At 45.5% G+C, this 21932-nt stretch overlaps 1 protein-coding gene and 1 long non-coding RNA gene across 20 annotated transcripts in view; both read right to left on the bottom strand.

Moving 5' to 3' along the window:
• The window catches only part of Heph (polypyrimidine tract-binding protein 1 heph), a 478446-nt gene that overhangs the window by 261435 nt on the left and 195079 nt on the right, over window positions 1–21932 (bottom strand). For 11 of the 19 annotated variants that reach the window (XM_076444546.1, XM_076444547.1, XM_076444565.1 and 8 more), the window contains exon 2: window positions 19857–20011. The exons of 7 other annotated variants lie outside the window; for them this stretch is intronic. In XM_076444546.1, the coding sequence (XP_076300661.1) occupies window positions 19857–19937 (81 nt within the window). In that variant the 5' untranslated portion in view covers window positions 19938–20011. The remainder of the gene's footprint in view (window positions 1–19856; window positions 20012–21932) is intronic. One more of the 19 variants, XM_076444545.1, reaches the window with a different exon arrangement.
• On the bottom strand, window positions 781–19850 carry LOC143218939 (uncharacterized). The gene is made up of 2 exons (XR_013011189.1): window positions 18063–19850; window positions 781–18032 (listed from the first exon to the last, which is right to left on the bottom strand). It is a non-coding gene; the product is annotated as an uncharacterized LOC143218939 (long non-coding RNA).

Below are 21932 nucleotides of genomic sequence, written 5' to 3' on the forward strand. Positions count from 1 at the left end.
TTGTTTCACGAACGAGACTGCACGGCGATCGAGAAAGCTCGGAACATGTTTATTCTGCCGCACGTTCATCCCCTAACCAGTATGTACCAGAGAGATTTTTCTAATACAATTTGCGTCTGAAGTCGGTCTGGCTCGATTGGATCTCTCTTCAATGAGGACTAGCTTGATGGGCCCGAAATCAACGAGGACTAGCTCAATGGGCCTGAAATCAATGAGGTCTGACTCAATCAGGTCTAGCCTCAATGAGGTCTGACTCGATTGGATCTAACTTCAATGAGGACTAGCTTGATGGGCCTGAAATCAATGAGGACTAGCTCGATGGGCCCGAAATCATTGAGGACAAGCTTGATGGGAATGAAATCAATGAGGTCTGGCTCGATTGGGTCTCACTTCAATGAAGACTAGCTCAATGGGCCTGAAATCAATGAGGACTAGCTCGATGGGCCCGAAATCATTGAGGACAAGCTTGATGGGAATGAAATCAATGAGGTCTGGCTCGATTGGGTCTCACTTCAATGAGGACTATCTCAATGGGCCTGAAATCAATGAGGTCTGACTCAATCGGGTCTGAAATCAATGACGTCTGACTCCATCGGGCCTAGCCTCAATGAGGTCTGGCTCGATAACCTAACTAGCATGTACCAGAAAGATTTTTCTAACAGAATTTGCGTCTGAAGTCGGTCCCAATAAAATGTTAAGGAACACCGACACCAAGAAATTCGTGGACTCGATAATTGCGCGAGCGAACGCTTCATTCCGCCTAGTAATTGATTCTTTTCCCGGTCGGGGTATCGAGCGGTCCTCCAGGCGACGAATCAATTTCGCCGCTGACGCGTTCCTTAACCTCGCGAAAATTAAGCAAACTGCCGCCCGCGCGCGCGTTTCCCCGTCCTCCATTAATCTTAGTCGGTGTTCGCTCACGTTTATTTGGTCACTGTTTACGAGTTCCTTAAGCGCTCGTTGCCTCGGGATGCCTGATGGCCGACGATCCTCGTTACCTCTTCAAAGACTGACGCGCGATTGTCAGAGCCAAGAATGATACACCGTCATCCACGAATCCAGAGACGCATTCTTAAGTCGCTTCTCGGAGTGCGGATAAATTTAACGATCCCTTCTCTCAAAACGGAGTATCGTTTAATTTTTCCGTTTTTGTTGCCGGTACGAGTTGCACTCTGCGTTACGACAAGCTCGACAAGCTCCTGCAGTTTCGGGATGCATTTACCTTCGTCTTTCTCCAGGAAACAAACCCACCCCCTTCGGGAAAATATTGTTACTACCAAGAATTATGGCCGCGAGCAAGGAGCGAAGCCACCGGCAACCGTTTTCGGCGTTTAACCCGGCAAACAATCTTCTTCCGAGGCGACCGGCTTCCGGAACAGCCGGAATCTATTTGCTCTCGCCGGCTACAAATCACCAGTTTTCGATCCTCACTAATCCTTGGGACTTGCCCGAGGCGCATGTCCAGGAAACGGATTCCCGCTTCGAGACGCGGCCATGAATTTTCTTTCTTGTTATGGATGCTCCGAAGACCGGTAACTCTTACGCAGTGGATTACCTCTCTGGTTCCTGAATGCTTTCTTGCCGATTTCTTAGCGACTCGAGGACTAACTACGATGAGGGCCCGACTTCTATTAGGACTAGCTCGATGGGCCTGAAATCAATGAGGTCTGACTCAATCGGGCCTAGCCTCAATGAGGTTTGGCTCGATTGGATCTAACTTCAATGAGGACTAGCTCGACGAGCCTGAAATCAATAAGGACTAAGCTCTATGTGAATGAAATCAATGAGGACTAGCTCAATGGGCCTCAAATCAATAAGGACTAGCTCGATGGACCTGAAATCAATGAGGTCTAACTCAATCGAGCCTAGCTTTAATGAGGTCTGACTCGATTGGATCTTATTTCAAAGAGAACTAGTTTGATGGGCCTGAAATTAATGAGGACTAGCTCGAAGGGCCTGAAATCAATGAGGACTAGCTCAATCGGGCCTAGCCTTAATGAGGTCTGGCTCGATTGGATCTCACTTCAATGAGGACTAGTTCGATGGGCCTCAAATCAATGAGGTCGAACCTCAATGAAAGAAACAGACCCTAATAAATGTAGGTGCTATTGATTTTCTTTGAATCGAAATAAAATTCTATTTTGGTTTCGTTAATTTACATCTATTGGAGAACATATAGGGGCCTACAATAGATATAAAATTCCTCCTCTTTTACGAAATTAAAAATCACAAAAAAAACTTTTAATCATTGAAATCTTGAAAGAAATCGTATGGCGAAGGATTAATGGAGCCCAACTTGAATGAGGTCTGAATAAATGGGACCTAACTTGAAGGAGGTCTAACTGAATAGGATTTCATAGGACTTCTAACTTCACCGAGGTCTGACTCAACGTCTAGCTGTCGAACCTCAGTCAAGTTAAGTCCCATTACTATCTACTTGCCCCATTTAACTTCCCAACTAAAGTACAATCTAAAAGAGCATCATAATTATAACCCCACGAGGATCCTCGCCAGGTCTGCGCATATTTGAAAGCAAAAAGCGGCGTCTCGATGAAGAATCGACGCCGGTCCAAGAAGGAACGAGGCATTCGCGACTGCCGCAGAAGAAAACGACCAGTGTTCGAGCTATTTCGATAGGTAAGACCGGCAGAGCTTAATTCTTCCGGCGCTGCCTTTTGTCAACTACAGTTTCCCGACGGCGGGCGTCGGCGTCGCGAGCGCGTCGCCGTTACGGTATTAAATACACCGAATTCTTCGTCGTCGTGATTTAGCATCGCGTCGCATTCTTCTTTTGCTTCGAGGAAATATCACTCGGGTGGCGGAACGCGCAGAATTCGCAGCTGGTAATGAAGTCCCCTAACTCGCAGCTCCGAAGACACGAGCCAGTGATTTCGGAAAGGGAATGCGCGCTCCCGGAGAGAGATAATCGATTTTACGAGAGACACGTTTACGACTTCTGACCCCTCCCTGCTGATACACGAGGGTTCTCCAATTTTTTTATTGCGATTTCGCGTGACAAAAAATGAAATTCGTGCTTCGATGCCCGGGGACCGTGGAATGCAGAATATATCGAAGGAAAACAGCCTTTCTCTCCTCCTCCTCGCCCCTGGATGCGGCTCGAGACAAGGGAGAAATTGAGAGAGAAAGAGATTGGAGGCTTGATCGAAGACTGAAGCCGATAAACCGGAAGCCGATTAAATTTATGGGGCGAGGAAGAGCGAGAGAGCCCCGACCAACCAACCCCTTTGTCGTCTGGCGAATTTCGTACCGGGATCCGGCTCTGTTTTCGAAGAATTACAGTCGCCGAAAAACCAGAGGCACACTTAGTCCCTCTGCTATAATGTAAGTCAAACAAGCAACGTCACAGTATATTTTTTACGTCGTCATTCATAATTTTTATTTATTTAATTCGACGCGGCAATCCCGCGACTGCTGCAATAAGACGGCTAACTACAAGAGTTTCCTTCCTGGTACGGTATTCCAATGGAAAATTATCAAAGTTTCAAAATGTCCACATGGTGGTCTACTTTTCTGACCGAGATTGCGACCGTAAAAATTGCGGCGAGTTTTTTTTTGTACACGATGTGCAAGACGAAGTACAGCCAGAAGAGATGTGCAAGGATTGCAAAATTGTAGAGAGACCGATGGAAACGCGATTGATATGATTAAATGCAGGAGGACGTATCAACGGATTCGAGATACGGGAATGATTAAACGCGGGCATGTTATTAAAAGCCCGAGTACTTTTCGCAATTTCACTCGCAAATAATATACGGAGACCCGCGGGACTAAAGCACGTTGATTATAAAATTCATATTAAACTCCACATTGACCTGGCCGGGTTTTCAATTTCTGCGGGGGCCACCGGCGGCGGCGGCCGCTCCAGGATAAAATTATGCGCGTGCACTTTTTGCGCGCCGGTAATTCGGCCTTCGTTGAAATTTCGCGTATCAGTGTCTACAACAGCGGCGAAAGTAATATAGCCCCGGGACGTCTTTCGACCCCCGCCCGGAAAAACACCGGCAAACCAAATTAATCCGCGCCGCGCGAACCGGTGCGCAAACTTAGTTGGCCATGTTGCCCATCAACTTCGCCGAAAATTTCATCAGCCCCTTGCCCGGACGACGGAAACGAACCGCTTCGACCGTGTGACGACTGCCATAAATATTTCGGCAACGTTTCATCCGATGATTGTCGCTCAGACAAACGCCAATTTCCAGTACGGAATCGCCAAAAATTGTTTCAAAATTTTTTCACCCTGTTAAACCTTACGGAAAAATCTGAAAAAATTCTTGGGCGACGACTATGACACTATACAGCTACTATTAAAATATAAATCGGCTCGCTGTAAGACTCGCCAAGAAATTGTATTTTTTTCGATTTTTTGTATTTCGAATTTTTGTGGCCAGGATTTTCGACGATAAGTGTTTCAGAATTTTTTTCACCGTGTTGAAGCTGACGAAAAAATCTGAAAAAATTCTTGGGCGACGACTATGACACTATACATCTACTATTAAAATATAAATCGGCTCGCTGTAAGACTCGCCAAGAAATTGTATTTTTTTCGATTTTTTGTATTTCGAATTTTTGTGGCCAGGATTTTCGACGATAAGTGTTTCAGAATTTTTTTCACCGTGTTGGAGCTGACGGAAAAATCTGAAAAAATTCTTGGGCGACGACTATGACACTATACATCTACCATTAAAATATAAATCGGCTCGCTGTAAGACTCGCCAAGAAATTGTATTTTTTTCGATTTTTTGTATTTCGAATTTTTGTGGCCAGGATTTTCGACGATAAGTGTTTCAGAATTTTTTTCACCGTGTTGAAGCTGACGGAAAAATCTGAAAAAATTCTTGGGCGACGACTATGACACTATACATCTACTATTAAAATATAAATCGGCTCGCTGTAAGACTCGCCAAGAAATTGTATTTTTTTTCGATTTTTTGTATTTCGAATTTTTGTGGCCAGGATTTTCGACGAAAAAATTTGAAATAATTTTGTAAAATGTGTATTAATAGAGCTTCGTTGTGCCAGATTATTTTCAGAATTTTTACTCGCGGATGAGTGTAAAAAATTATCTAAGATTGATATCATATTTCGAACCAACCCGTGAACACGATAGGGGTGGAGAAGATTTTTCGGATCAACTGGAACGCGGTATTTCGCGGCGGTGGTGCATCCGTATCGATGACGTGGCTCCGCGGTGGTTAATGAACAACGGTGAAATATTAAATGCGGCAGCCCCAGTTTCATAACAAGACATTTCACAAGAATCGATACAGCGACTCATTATCTCGCGACTCATTGGAAATTCAACCGATCGAACAATAAGGGGTTAAACAGTTATTAAACTGTTCATTTCGCTACCCTTCGACGCGGGAGGATACAACACACACACACACACACACCGGTCGTAGTAGAACGCACACAGGCTCACAGGTTCGTGACCACAGAACGAATACGAGGGTGGAAGAGTGTCCAGGGCTGCGGACAAGCCGGGCTGTGAGGGAAGGGGTTTGCGCCGTTCAATCGCACCCTTAATTAGCGCACTCAATTAAGCACGCGCACCGAGCCCGTACAACAGACTGCGCACCGAGCGCGACCAATTTTTGCGTTCGGCCAGCGTTAGGGGATCGAATTACCAACAATTATTAGGAAGCAGACCCAATTGTTTGGCATCCGTTATGCCAATCCTAGAAATCGCTCGTTCGAATCTTTGTCACAATACGATATTGAAAGCAATTGGTACCAGGGACCTAAAATAACAGTTATTCTAAAATTTTCTACGATAAAAATCGTTCATAGAAGGGGATCTTTATGTAAAATAAAAAATGTTTGCATTTGTTTGGAAGACTCAGGTGCCAAATAAAGGGAAACTAATATGTACACTTGGTGGCCTTAAAACTTTTTAATACCCCCACTGTTTTAAATTGTACGTACCCAGTTTTGTCATAAATGCATAAAATCCGCAGTCGAGTTATGAGCGATCGAAATAAATTTCTCTTATCGATAACTGTTATGAACGATCGAAATAAACTTCTCCCATTAATAACTGTCAAGATCCTTATTTACTTATAATATCCTTGGTTACTTATAATCCTTATTTGTAACCAATACACGATTTTAGTCGATGAAATACTTGTTATTCTATTTGTAAGTTGTACTATTTGTTGTACCATTTAAAGGGACGATTCAGGCCTGGATCATCAAAAGTTTTCATTGAGGCAGGATTTAATCCTGGTGTAATTTTAATCGGACCCAACCAGTCCAGTGATCCTCCCAGGTCCCACTCCAGAAGTAAATGAGGAGCAAGAGGTTTGGAGAATTGTGAAATACATCTGAGTAGAGAATTTTGATAATTCTGGCACGCTGCCAAAGAATAATGGTACAGTTTAAAAAGGCAGCTGAACAGCTTGTAAAGTGAATCGCGTTGTTTCGTAGGTGCGTGGCCGTAGCGGTGGGATCTTTCCGAATTTACCAGGATTCACCATTATCAGAAATGCGAATTCGAGAGGGCTTTTATACGATATAGCAGAGGATAGTAACGCGGCGATGCAACGAGGCAATACACGAGCTTCCCGAATCCAGCACGTGGTGCACTAAAATCGTACGAGGGATCCATTTTCCATTTGCCACTCCCGGGACACCGCGATTTTACCATTTTCCAAGATCGTACCCGTAATGTCTGCTGAACGATACCGTATCGAGTTTCACCCGGTAGTCCTCTTATTATCGTTTAACAGAAATACGATGTAACACGAGAAAGTGCTTTTCTATCGAAGGCCCTGCGCCGCCATTCTTTTCTCTTCTTTTTTTTTTTTGCGAACTGTTTTGTTCGTTTATTTCCACGCTATTTTGGTCAACGGCACCGTTTCGTTCCCGGGAGAAAAGTTTCCAGTTCATAAAATCTGCTTTTTCAAAAGAACCGTGCTTTTACACTCGAACGGACTTCCTGGAAAATAATAATTAATGCCTCCCCGGTCGGTGCAGTCATTAACACCTTGTTCGAAGCAGAAGATAAAACTTCTGCTGAAGGTTCTCTTAAATTTGTTCTGGATTATTTTGTTTCGAACGGCTCTCGAGGCGAAGCAGACGAAAACGGTGAGCCGCGCGTCGTGCATATTTTATTCCGAAACTGGAAATAGAAAAATCACCATCAGTACACGGCCGGAAAATTGGGAAACATCGACCGTAGGAAAATTGGGAACCAGACATCTGACAAATGGAGGGGGTGTGAGCATGGGGAGTGTGCGGAGATCGTTAAAAATTAAAAATTTGATAAATAAACGACTTCCGCCGCGTTCCGCCGAAACGTTTCCATATTTGGCCTTGCGGCTGCGTTGAATACAATTTTTAGGTTTACGGTTTGAATAACAAAACTTGTTTGAATTATTTTACATACAACAACCACGGCCATTCCCCCCGGTAGAATCTTTTTAATTAAACGAACTGGAACACAATCGAAGGTTACGTGTAGTGTGCGAAAAAAGCAGATCATAAAACAACCAATGTCTGAAACAGTTTCTCCATTCATGAACCACGTTGTAACATTATGGATACCTTAATGGGGGGCTGCGTGTTTCATTATCACAGGAACGCCATAAAAACTGCCAAATTAACCGTGCAAAGACCTGTCACGCCCCAGCAGGACGTGTCAAAGAAAGAAGGGCTCGTTATTTGAAAAGGGACGCGTCATTAGAGCCGCCCCAGCGTGAAGTGTCAGTACCAATGGGGACACCCGGTATGCAGCCTGTTCTCTGGGCCGCGTACATGAAAGCATCAACTTTCGATCCGTGAAGTCTGGGAGGGTTCTTTTTTCATCCCCTCCCGAGTGATCGAACGCTTCCTTATCGAGTGGTCATGTTTGCCAGAAATTTTCCATGAACATATTCATTAATTTTTCATTCGTTTGGTCTGCGGCCAAACTATTGCTTTACATTCGGAGGATGGAACCGGTTCAATTTTTAAGTAAATATGCCGCACCGAAGCGGGCGAGCAGTGAATACTTACGCGCTCATTTCGGAAAAAGTCAAAATTGCATGTGGCCATACTTAACAGGGTTCCAAAATAGCAGGGATCCAAGATTAGCAGGGTACCAAATTAACAAGGTCCAAAACAAGCAGGGTTCCAAATTGCCGAGATGCAAAACTAGCAGGTTCCCAAATTAACAAGATCCAGAACTAGTAGAGTCCAATATTAACAGGGTCCCAGATTAACAAGATCCAAAACTAGCGGGGTCCCAAATTAACAAGATCCAAAACTAGTAGGGTCCAATATTAACAGGGTCCCAGATTAACAAGATCCAAAATTAACAAGGTCTAAAACTAGCAGGGTACCAAATTAACAAGAATCAAAACTAGCAGAATCAAAAATTAACAAGAATCAAAACTAGCAGAATCAAAAATTAACAAGATCCAAAACTAGCATGGTCCAATATTAACAGGGTCCCAGATTAACAAGATCCAAAACTAGCGGGGTCCCAAATTAACAAGATCCAAAACTAGCATGGTCCAATATTAACAGGGTCCCAGATTAACAAGATCCAAAACTAGCGGGGTCCCAAATTAACAAGATCCAAAACTAGTAGGGTCCAATATTAACAGGGTCCCAGATTAACAAGATCCAAAATTAACAAGGTCTAAAACTAGCAGGGTACCAAATTAACAAGAATCAAAACTAGCAGAATCAAAAATTAACAAGAATCAAAACTAGCAGAATCAAAAATTAACAAGATCCAAAACTAGCATGGTCCAATATTAACAGGGTCCCAGATTAACAAGATCCAAAACTAGCGGGGTCCCAAATTAACAAGATCCAAAACTAGCATGGTCCAATATTAACAGGGTCCCAGATTAACAAGATCCAAAACTAGCGGGGTCCCAAATTAACAAGATCCAAAACTAGTAGGGTCCAATATTAACAGGGTCCCAGATTAACAAGATCCAAAATTAACAGGGTCTAAAACTAGCAGGGTACCAAATTAACAAGAATCAAAACTAGCAGAATCAAAAATTAACAAGAATCAAAACTAGCAGAATCAAAAATTAACAAGATCCAAAACTAGCATGGTCCAATATTAACAGGGTCCCAGATTAACAAGATCCAAAACTAGCGGGGTCCCAAATTAACAAGATCCAAAACTAGCATGGTCCAATATTAACAGGGTCCCAGATTAACAAGATCCAAAACTAGCGGGGTCCCAAATTAACAAGATCCAAAACTAGTAGGGTCCAATATTAACAGGGTCCCAGATTAACAAGATCCAAAATTAACAGGGTCTAAAACTAGCAGGGTACCAAATTAACAAGAATCAAAACTAGCAGAATCAAAAATTAACAAGAATCAAAACTGGCAGAATCAAAAATTAACAAGATCCAAAACTAGCAGGGCCCAGATTAACAAGATCCAAAACTAACAGGGTCCCAAATGGGTCAACGCGTCCCCAAAGAGTGTACTGCACAATGCAACGAGAAAAGAATGTTTCGCGAGCATTTGATGATCTGGACATCAGAGGGATTAAACCGGGTCTTAGAAGAAGCCAGCTGTCAGTGCGAAAAAAAATGGCAAAGCGTTCCCCGTCGGCGAGAGTCAATCATTTGATTGACGCAAAAGAAATTAGCCTGTGTGCTTCGGGAAATTCTTAGGCGAGCCTGACAGTTTACGGTCGGACAAGCTTTTGTTGCGCCCGTCAAACATCACGGCGAGAAAACGAGAACGGTGACATAGAATTTTATCATTTTTCTGGATGCTCGCCGAGGGGAAGTTCCGCAAGCTTTTCGCCGGGGTTCGTCGCACTGCGAATTTCAATGGATTGCGTCCCAATGTTTACCCTCTCCCCCTATGTACACTCTGTATATCGTGCACCCTCGAATCGCATAAAAGCCCCGGCTGGGTTTCCATTAGTTTAATTACAGACAAGGTCGTCGTCGGTGGTAGAACATCGTTGCAGGTGTGGGTAGTTTTGAAGCAGGAGCCAGCGGGAGTTAATTCCGTAGAAAAGGTAGATCAAACCTTGCGAGACATCAGCGAACCGTGAAAATTTGTTCTCTGAACACTGATAGAATTCGTATCGGACTTTCTGTAAAACGATGATCCTAATTAACAGGTGGCTACTTTCAAATAAATCAAAAACAACACAAAATTTCATTACTTTATGAAGTTTTCAAGCACAGTGAATGAAAGATGAAAACACATTGTGTTCGACTGACCACAAGCCTAACAGCATTCCTTTGTGCCCAACAGCTACCCAGAAACGTATACACGACGCTGCAGGGAACACCAGTCGAATGAACGTTCGGAGATCTTGCAAAATGCATGACAACTTCCACGCAAACGCGCTCTCGATTTCCAGCAAGTGCGTTCCAGCCCCAGTTATCTACCATCAGCTCTTTGTCGAGGCTCCGCGTTCCTATCCTAGCTCCTGGGTGCTTCGTGTGTATGTGTGTTCATGTATAACAATCACGGGGACATCAGCGAACCTTGTCTTAAGTATTCGTGTGTGTTACATTCTCATACCCTGAATGGATTTTCTCGTCGCCCACTCAGCACGTAAAAATTACAGACTATGACACGTTTAGGTTATCAAGACGGAAATTTAGAGTGTCCTGGGTCTCGAGTGGTAAACTAAAAATTTAGGGTACCCCAGCAGTTTAGAGTATTAAGCTAAACTTCTATGAGAGATTCCTTGTGTAGTCAGGATACTGTTGAAAACTTAGGGTATATTGGATCTAGAGTGGCGAACTAAAAATTTAGGGTACCCCAGCAGTTTAGGGTACCAGGCTAAACTACTGTGAGACATTCTTCATAGTCAGGATACTGTTGAAAACTTAGGGTGTCCTGCAGGCCTAGAGTAGCGAACTAAAAATTTAGGGTATCAGCCTAGCAGTTCAGGACACCAGGCTAACATTAGATTATCAAGACAGGAAGGTGTCCTGGGTCTAGAGTGGCGAACTAAAAATTGAGTGTATCAGCCTACCAGTTCAGGGCATCAGGCTAACAATTTGGGGCATCAAGCTGAAGAGCTAGGGTCTCAGACTAAAAACTCATAATCCCAGCTCGCTGTGTTTCCTCCAGCGAAGAAGCTAGGCTAAAAGCGAAAGCTGAGAGCTGTGCAGGGGTAGGTATGAGGATCCTGACACACCAGCTCGAGTGTCTCGGGCAGTGCCACTCCCGGTGGCCGGTAAATCGGTCTCCTGGTCAGCGATGTAATTAAAAGAGCGGTGTGCATTTAAAACGAACAGCGGCATTGTGAGGCGGTAGCCGACAAAGTGGAATGGAGGAGAGAAGAGCGATGCAGCAGTAGCAGCAGGGTATGGCGGCGGCGGCGGCGCTGTTAATGGGCGATCGCTGTGGTAGCGAGCAGACTCTAGGCGACCGCCTGAAATCCACCGCCTCGGCCAGGACCAGTAGCAGCACGGAGCCAGTTCTCGGCAGCGAGCGGACGAACAAAGCGGAAAGCTTCGGCGTACAAACAGCGTCGGCCCGGTGTTGCTGCAAGTGCCGCGAAACTTTAACAATGGTTATTGTTTCGGGCCGGCTCTGTAACTGGCCTAATAAAATAGCGGAAGCCCGTGCTGGGAATGGGTGAAAAAAGCCGGCCGCGGAAAAATCGGCTGCTGCCTCGCTGCCGGATATAACGATAACGAGAAGTTCGAGGCTAGAGAGAAACACAGAGAGCGAAGGGGAAGGGGTAGAGAGACAGAGAGGAAGAGAGAGAGAGAGAGCTTAAAACTGTGCCTATGGCTCGTTATCGTTTCGAATGCACTTTCTGATGTTTTATACGGGGCCGGTCTTCTTCGAATGGCGCCAGCCATGGGGAATCAGCCTAATGGCCGAAACGATGGCCCCCGTGTTTCAGAGAAAACTGCGAAAGTGTTTAATCGGCCGATCCCGTTCCCTCGATAGAGCCGTTTGATAATTTTATCGTGCCCCGTTAGACCCGCCGCTGTTTTCTAGCGGCCTCGTTCAATATCGAACACGACCACTCTGTGTTCCTTCGTTTTTCCCACGCGATCTCCAGAGAAATTCTAAAGCATCAAAAAGAAGATCGGCGTATCATATTTTTACTTCGCCCTGTCCAATCGGAGCCGAGATGAAAAATGTATTGGATAGAGCATCACCGAACCGTTCGCCAGCAGAAACAAGATTATGGTTATCCGACCGGTTCGTCGAATAACAGAACTGTTTTGAAAATCTTATCGCCACGGTGAGCTTTGTTACCGATTAATTACATTTCCAGTGTTCGGAACAGAGTAATGCGTGGTCGTGTAAAAATTATTTCAGTATACGGCGAGGAGGAGGAGGAGGAGGTTCTCGGGGAGAATAATTGTTCGATGTTTTTCAGAGCGCGAACATGATATTCAGGAATATTATTTTTCCAATCAGTAACTGGATGTGATAGCCCCGGTCGGTCTGATGCGCGGAACGCGTGATATGAAATGCAACACGTTATTGGCCAGACTTGTTCGGGGGTGCACATCTGTATAGAGAGATGTACGGACGGATATTGGTCGTATTGCGTTTCAGATCCTTGGTTATTCGGGTTCGTTACATTTTGATAAAGATACACGGCCACTTTTTTCGAGAACCGAAACACTCGGTTGCAGCTGCGTGTGTATCGGGAAAATTGGAAAAAGTTGCCGGTGTCCTGAATTAGCCCCAACTTAGGACCCCAAATTAGCTATGAGCCGGAGTACTAAATTCCCCTGATCTTGACGTCCCAAATTATCCCTAGTTTAGGGTCCTAAATTGTCCCTACCTCGGGGTTCCAAATTATCCCAAGCTTGAGGTCCTGAATTAGCCCCAACTTAGGGCCGTAAATTAGCTACGAGCCGGCGTTCTAAATTTCCCCGTCCTTGACGTCCCAAATTATCGCTATTTTAAAGTCCTAAATTTTCCCTACCTCGGGGTTCCAAATTATCCCAAGCTTGGGGTCCCAAATTATCCCTAGGTTGGAGCCTGAACCACACGTAGACTAGAGCCGGGGAATTCTAGGGTGAACGTGAAGACAGGAGTGAGAAAATTCCCGAATGTCTCGAAGTCAAGGGTTGCCTGGGCCAACGGATTACACGTTTTCCGCGGTAAATCCGCCGGCGGGTGGAAAACCGACGTCGGATACACCGTCGCGACAAGGCTGATTTGAATTTTTCTTGGTGGCTCAATACCTCCGGCTCTTCTCCCCGGGACACGTCGCATTGAATATTCCATAAATAAATCGGCGTTTAATAGAAAATCGGGGAACTCTCACGCCCACCTCATCGCTCACTGTCACGCGGTGTGCTTGCTCCAACACCCGCCCCGGCCGCCTAGTATCTCAATAATATTCAGTTTATAAAGTTTGAATGGCTCTCTTATTACGCGGCTGACGAACCCCTGCTTTTCTCCCTTTTCCCACTTTTTCGACGGGGATCTATCTTGCCGATCGATTGCCACGGAATCGCTCTCCGCGTTCCTCCTCGCGTGCACGAGGAGCCGCCTCTGCAACTGTTTATGCTGCCGCAAAGCCGCCTATTTCACATGGAGAGACGATAATGTTTTACCGTGCAGGCATTCAGAGTGATCGATGGTATGATACGCTACAAAATATAACAATGGGCTAGTTGGGAGATAGTGCGAGCTAGGTCAAAGCTAATTTAGGGAACAGTTTGAAGCCTAATTTAGAACCAACCTGGGCCTAATTTGGAGCTCAGGTGTGAGTTAATTTAGAACCTTAGTCCAAGGCTGATATTTGGTACCCTTTACAGCTAATTTAGGGAACAGTTTGAAGTCTAATTTAGAACTAAGGTGGGCCCAATTTGGGGCTCAGGTCTGAGTTAATTTAGGACCTTGGTTCAAGGCTGATATTTGGTACACTTTACAGCTAATGTAGGGAACAGTTTGAAGCCTAATTTAGAACTAAGCTGTGCCTAATTTGGGGCTCAGGTCTGAGTTAATTTAGGACCTTGGTTCAAGGTTGATATTTGGTACCCTTTGCAGCTAATTTAGGGAACAGTTTGAAGTCTAATTTAGAACTAAGGTGGGCCCAATTTGGGGCTCAGGTCCGAGTTAATTTAGAACCTTGGTCCAAGGCTGATATTTGGTACCCTTTACTGCTAATTTAGGGAACAGTTTGAAGTCTAATTTAGAACTAAGGAGGGCCTAATTTGGGGCTCAGGTGTGAGTTAATTTAGAACCTTAGTCCAAGGCTGATATTTGGGACCCTTTACTGCTAATTTAGGGAACAGTTTGAAGTCTAATTTAGAACTAAGGTGGGCCCAATTTGGGGCTCAGGTCTGACAATGAGTTAATTTAGGACCTTGGTTCAAGGCTGATATTTGGTACACTTTACAGCTAATGTAGGGAACAGTTTGAAGCCTAATTTAGAACTAAGCTGTGCCTAATTTGGGGCTCAGGTCTGAGTTAATTTAGGACCTCGGTCCAAGGCTGATATTTGGGACCCTTTGCAGCTAATTTAGGACCCGGTCCAAGCCAATGCTGGATCAATTCCGGCCAAATCGAAGTCCGAAAAATCAACGGAACCGAACAGAGCGCTTCGAGTCGCCAAGACCGAGGAGTGGCGATCGTTAGAAGCAGCAGCGGAAGCCCCGAGGAGTCGTCGCGCGTTTCGTGTAATACAGTCGATTGTCGAGGCGCGTTTCGCCGACAATAATGCCGGTCCGAGACGACAATAACGTGTTCTCGGAGGCAAAGGAACTGCCGATCGAGCGTGGGGGGACGTCGTGTCCGGTCCTAATTCCTCTGTTTGCGTATGCAAACGAAGAGACGAGGTCGGCCGAGGGCCGGCTGGACATTCGTGTTTAGATTGTCCCGTTTGTGTGTCGCGCACAAACTCGTAAACGCACCTGTAGTAATAGCTGTGCGCGGTACGGGTTCAGGAGCCAGTTGAAAGCCGCAATGCCCTGGAAACACAATAAAACCGCGCCGTTCTTCTACCCACCGAGAATTCTTTCATCAAAGAAACGTTTCAGCATTGATCGCGGTGTATTTGCATTTTATTAAAAATATATCCGGACAGGCTGGCTGTTCCAGGCTCGTTATCGCGTCGGCTAGACCAGGAGGCAGCATGATTTTCACCGGCACCCGAGACTAATTCGCAACTCTCTCGCTCGGTTCATCGGCGGGTGACGCGGTTACTGAAAATCTGTATTAACTCGGCCCCCGTGGGATCGGCCTTCGAAACGCGCTCTAGCTGCACAGAGATCGGGAAAATCGCTGGGAGCGAGATGTTTAATAAAGGCAACCGCGCCGCTCGGAATGGAACTGTCGCGGCGGACGGACAAGAACGGTTTCGAAATTTGCCCCGGCCTTGTTTCCCCGGCGAAATGGAAATTAATTCCCTGCTTTGCGGTAATGAATTTCGAATTTCACGCACGCGTGCGGCGGCGGCCCGGCCGGCGATCCGCGGGCCAGCGTGTGCGTCATTCCAGAAATTCCGGGAGGAAAGACCGTACATGTTTGAAAACGCTCGACAGGCGAACTATTTCTACCGAGACAATCGAAGTTGTTGAGCAGTATGGATTCGGCTAGATGCTCCGTCTGCGACGTAATCTCTGTAGACACGAAGTAGCTGCGATTTATGCAAGGCTAGGACGCTGGATATCCCTCGAAGGCGTCAAACTTCGAACGCTCATAAATAATGTCGGTGGGAATCAAATATTGAGAGCGTGATCAACCAGTTCCTTAGAAATTCGCTATCCCAAATCTCGTTTAAACAATATTCCTCCCATGGGGCTGGTCCGACGGAACGCCAGAGACGAAGGAGACAATTGAGTCACTGGGTTTCAACTGATTTTCACGAAACACAGCATTACATTGGCGAATGATAGCGGGGTTTAATGTGGCGGGACGTTTCGAAATATTTTTGGAGAACACGCTGGGCGTTCTAATTTCCCCTGACGTAAACTCTCCGGCACGAAGGCAGGCCTCCCGATGCAAGCAAGGAGAAGCTCCTTTGCATTTCACTTTTCCAAAGTCCGGTAACGACAACGGTTATCGCATCCGGAAGGCAATCACCGTTCCCCAGACTGCTACGATATCGTGTTCCTCGTAAGACGCAGGCAGAATGAAGCACCGCGTGGATCCCTTTAATTGTTTAAGGTCTCCGAGCAGTTAAAATAATGGCAGCGCAACAACCGTGGCTTCGTGAAAAGAGCAGCCATTGCTTTCTTTTTTTTTGCCCCCTAAGCTAACAATCCAGTCTGTTTGATCCACGCGCTGTCGGTACCGCTTCACACACAGGATTATCCGAGCAAATTAGTCGACTGAACGCATCATCGCCAGACCCGGAGGCTGCACTCACGCCCTCTGCCAGTGGCAGCATCCTGTCACGGAAGTATTTCCCGAGGAATTTTAATTAATATCCTGCGGTTTGAGCGGAGGTGGCCAAAACGCCGGTCGAACGGGCGTCAGAGGGATACAAAGCCTTCAGATAAAAGGCGATACCCCAGGACCCGCCGCCTGGGGAGGGTGGAGAGTTTTTTTATCGACGACGAAATGCCCCAACATCTTTTCAAGGGTGAGCACAGGGTGCGCAAAAGGTGGCAACGAGACGGCGGAAACAAAACCTGGGGCCACACTGACTCCGGAAATGGTGATGGCAGGCACAGCAAATTGCTGCCATTAACTGACACCCCGACCCCTCCGTGTTCTGATATGTCACACCCCCGCAGCATTTCACGATATCACCCCTGGAAATACCCCATAGAAAAATTGCAAGATTTAGGTCTATCCTGTTGTCCAGATTGGACACGGATTAGCTCTGGCTTGGAGTCCAAATTGGTCTTTGTCTACGATAGAAATTGGACTCAGTCTGGGATCCAAATTGTACCTCTACTTGGGCCCCTAAATTGGACCTAGCTTTGGACCTAAATTAGCTCTAGCCTGGGTCCAAATTGGTCTTAGTCTAGGGTAGAAATTGGCCCTAGCTTTGGACCTAAATTAGTTCTAGCCTGGGTCCAAATTGGTCTTAGTTTAGGGTAGAAATTCGACTCAGTCTCGGATTCAAATTGTACCTCTACTTGGGCCCCTAAATTGGACCCAGCTTTGGACCTAAATTAGCTCTAGCCTGGATCCAAATTGGACTCAGTCTGGGATCCAAATTGTACCTCTACTTGGGCCCCTAAATTGGACCTAGCTTTGGACCTAAATTAGCTCTAGCCTGGGTCCAAATTGGTCTTTGTCTAGAATAGAAATTGGCCCTAGCTTTGGACCTAAATTAGTTCTAGCCTGGGTCCAAATTGGTCTTAGCTTAGAGTAGAAATTCGACTCAGTCTGGGATCAAAATTGTACCTCTACTTGGGCCCCTAAATTGGACCTAGCTTTGGACCAAAATTAGCTCTAGCCTGGGCTCAAATTGGTCTTAGTCTAGGGTAGAAATTGGCCCTAGCTTTGGACCTGAATTAGTTCTAGCGTGGGTCCAAATTGGTCTTAGTTTAGGGTAGAAATTCGACTCAGTCTGGGATTCAAATTGTACCTCTACTTGGGCCCCTAAATTGGACCCAGCTTTGGACCTAAATTAGCTCTAGCCTGGATCTAAATTGAACTTAGTCTACTATCCAAATTGTACCTCTACTTGGGCCCCTAAATTGGACCTAGCTTTGGACCTAAATTAGCTCTAGCCTGGGTCTAAATTAGTCTTAGTCTAGGGTAGAAATTGGCCCTAGCTTTGGACCTAAATTAGTTCTAGCCTGGGTCCAAATTGGTCTTAGTTTAGGGTAGAAATTCGACTCAGTCTGGGATTCAAATTGTACCTCTACTTGGGCCCCTAAATTGGACCCAGCTTTGGACCTAAATTAGCTCTAGCCTGGATTCAAATTGAACTTAGTCAACTATCCAAATTGTACCTTTACTTGGGCCCCTAAATTGGACCCAGCTTTGGACCTAAATTAGCTCTAGCCTGGATCCAAATTGAACTTAGACTACTATCCAAATTGTACCTCTACTTAGGCCCCTAAATTGGACCCAGCTTTGGACCTAAATTAGCTCTAGCCTGGGTCCAAATTGGTCTTAGTCTAGGGTAGAAATTGGCCCTAGCTTTGGACCTGAATTAGAAATTCTACTCAGTCTGGGATCCAAATTGTACCTCTACTTGGGCCCCTAAATTGGACCCAGCTTTGCACCTAAATTAGCTCTAGCCTGGGTCCAAATTAGTCTTAGTCTAGGATAGAAATTGGACTTGGTCTAGTATCCAAATTGGACCTCGCTTTGCCCTAACATGAGTGACGCTACTCGTTCTGAACAGTAACTAATGGATTAAGGGGTGCAGTAGTGGACCTGAAATAATAACCAGCTGAAAGCTAACTCGTCCCCGTCCCAATTTTCTGCAACCGAGGTTCGGCTCTTTTTTCTCTGGCGCGGGCAAAGTGCCGGATACGTTTGAAAAGACGCGTCTCTGCCGCCTTTATACCGGCGGCAACGGAAATGCAGAGGGAAGAAGGAACACGCGCGCGGCACGTCACGATCTCCCAGACAGACACCGGGGGAAACGAATTCTCTTTTCCGCGTTTGTGGCTCAAACATCGCGTCAACTTCAAAACTAAATTAAGTCTTTAAATTTGCAGGATTATCGCGGAACACGCCCGGGAACATAATAACTGCATGAAATCTCCCGGGGGAAGTGGCACACCGCCTTCTCGGGATCGTTTCATCTTCAGTGGAATTAAAGCACGGCGTGACGGGTGCGAATCCTTGCACCGGACAGGCTTGTTTACACTTAATTTAGTGATTAAACTGCTACCTATATCCCCGCCCAACGCCCCTGTCCTATGGTCACCGTCTAGAAAATTCAACGATCGAGAGACACCCGGAATAGTGAATGGAGGGACACTTGTTGAAGAGCGACGCTAATGAATATCGCGCCCGGAGACGCTTCGGTTTGCGCTTTTCGCGATAGTGACCTCGGAAAATGGTGGAGGTGTGCTGTCAAGGGGCATTCTGGTTTACCATTTCATTTAAACCATTAGAGTTATTGAACATGTGCACAGAAGGATCTGTTTGAGTTCATAAGATTAATTTAATTGGGTCCAAGATAATTTAAGACCGAAGTTAAGTTCAGCCTCACAGAAGTTAATTTAGGTCCAAGGTCCAATCCAGGCCCGAAATTAATTTTGGAAGTAGTACAGGCTAATTTAGGACAGAGGACCAAGCCTAATTTAGGAGCCAGTTCCAAGCTAAATCGGGATCCAATAAAAAAAATTGATAACTCGTGTAATTTTGGCTGTTTTTACTTGGAAAAAATAATGCCTAAATTACTTTCTCCAAGCGGAAAAATTCCCAAAAATTGATCAGGGCCATTCAAAACCAGAACACCCCCGTTGAAGGGAGAGCAGAAGGGGGAGGGGCAACAAACACGTAATACACACACGAGAAACGTGTTCCGACACAGCGAAAGCATGCCTCTGCCAGTAGAAAAGAAACATCGCAAGACAATAGAACATTGAATATCACGCACGGATACGTCCAATCGGTACTTTGCTGCCGTGACATCAATAAGCACTACACAGTCAGATATAATGAAAAAAAAAGGAAAATGATAGTTGACAACTAATTACAACACTGCGCTGCAAAAAAAAACACTTTCTGCACTTGGGCAGAAAGAAAAAGGAGACAAAACTTGTTGGTGAATATTGGTTACGACGTTGTTTCACTTACCCCAGAGGACACCGACTGACTAGCGCGGATTTCGACTGTTACGTTACCGATGACGAGAACGCATTCGACCGGCGATTATATATGCTTTTTTTTTGTTTGTTTGTTTTACGAATGAAAAGAGAAAAAAGAAAGAAACGTGAGAACAGATTTTTTTGATCAATGGTCTGAATATGCCAATCGGAAACTGAATGATCGCGACTCACCTTTATTCCGAGGGTAGGAGTCAGCATTCCATAGTCGGTTAGGGGTTGCAGCATAACGGGGGGTAGGTTTGCCATCATCATACTGTCTAGAATCTTCGCACGTACTTTTCCTTCGTGCACAGAACACAAATCAATTTATTGCTTACTAGACCTACCTGAAACACAGCAAAAGGTACACACACATTAGGCGACTGTACGTCTCGCGAACAAGCATATTTAATAAAAAAAAAAACACAATGTACGAAATGCGGTTATGAACATACACATCAGCCACACGTTCAAAACGATCGACAAAAGGATCGACAGGGTTAGATCCCGTCTCCTCAAAGGACCCCGCACAAAACCACGTGAAACGGGTCCTCGGCGAAAATGGCTGAATTTGAAATATGTTGCACAATGTCAAAAAATGGGCAGTTTCGTTGTTTCAACCCTTGAAAGGGTCAAACCAGCAAAGATATCACTTTCGGATCAATGCGGTTACCATTTCAAGGGAACAATATGAATTTGTAGTGAACAGAATAGTTAAAGAATAATTGTTTATGACAGTATTAATCAAACAATTTGAAAATCTTTATTTTCAAGAACTGATTCATGATTTAAAGTGGGAAAAATCATAACGTATTAGCAAAAAAATAAATAAATAAATAATAAACAATAATAATTGTTTTAATCATAAACAATTCATATTGCTCCCTTATAATGGTAACCGCATTGATCCAAAAGTGATATCTTTGCTGGTCTGACCTTTTGAAGGGTTGAAACAACGAAATCGTCCATTTTTCGACATTTCGCCTGACATACATTTGTTCACATTGACCCAAAAGGTACAATCTATTTCAAATACAGCCATTTTCGCCGAGGACCCATTTCACGTGGTTTAGTGCGGGGTCCTTTTCGTAATTATCGGAATTAATAAAGTCCCGGAGTCCAGGGGTGAAATTAATTAAAATGATTGGTGGGAATAGTATCAAAGGTGGACAAGGCGAGTACACAGCCTCCATTTAATCAGTTCATACGGCTGTCTTGTCGAAGGGAGGGGGTAGCTTAACTGAATACGCCAACAGATCCCATCCGAGGGACCGGCGAGAGAGCTTTGAAACACGTATTCCGACGAAGTGAACGATACAAAGCTCTAGACGGCCTGGCAAAGGTGCAACGTGTCTCCGTGTCACGCGGAAACCGAAGAAAATCCAAGTCGCGTTGTTCCCCCGCGCGAGCCTAGCCGCGCAATCTACAAACTTGATGCCGCTTTCGCGGTACAAAGCGGCGGGGGCCGCGTTTTCCTTATCTTAAATCCTCGCGGAATGCAGAAAGTGTAACAAAGGCTGCGCGAAACTACGGCTCCTGGTATCTGCCGATGAACTTTTCCCGCGCGCGCGCGTGGATGCGACACGCTTCGCGCGCACACACACACAAACATTGTTCCGAACTCGTTCCGATCCAAACCCAGGTAACCGAGCGAGGGGTTGAGGACGGAGGACTCTCGGCGAGGAGTTCCACAGTTGCCGAGTTTCATCACAGACCCCTCCGCTCTCCCTCCCTCAATCTCTCTCTCTCTCTTTCTCCTCCAGGTACATTTCAATTATACCTCGGCAACCAATTAAGAAATTAATCCATTAAGATTAACGTGAACCGCGGAGGAACTCGTGTAGACGGGATTACACACGTCCGGGGATCGACCAAAACCTGGGCGCAGAGTCAACGTGATCGCTCCGCTGAAGACCAACATACACTTCGGGTAAGATTGCTGGTCATTCAGAACGCGTTTAACTCGCTGGAACGAAAGCCGCGACACGGACACTTGACCCGTATGCTTTTTAGACACTTCAATGAAGATTCGTATCTGTTTTACTCGGACAAACTTGCTCCGAGGTGGGAGCAAGCTGGAATCGAGCTAACTCCAAGTTTGGATCAAGCTAGATCTCGGTTGGGCCCTCGAGAGAATTCTTATCAAATAATTTAGGACCCAAATTGGGAACCAGGCTGGATTAACGGCAGCACGAGAAAGTGGTATTGTGCATCGCGTTCGGCGCGACACACAGTGCGCCCGATTGAAGAAGCATGCGACACGTTTGA

This window comes from Lasioglossum baleicum, chromosome 20 (assembly GCF_051020765.1).
Source record: "Lasioglossum baleicum chromosome 20, iyLasBale1, whole genome shotgun sequence".
Taxonomy (NCBI): domain Eukaryota; kingdom Metazoa; phylum Arthropoda; class Insecta; order Hymenoptera; family Halictidae; genus Lasioglossum; species Lasioglossum baleicum.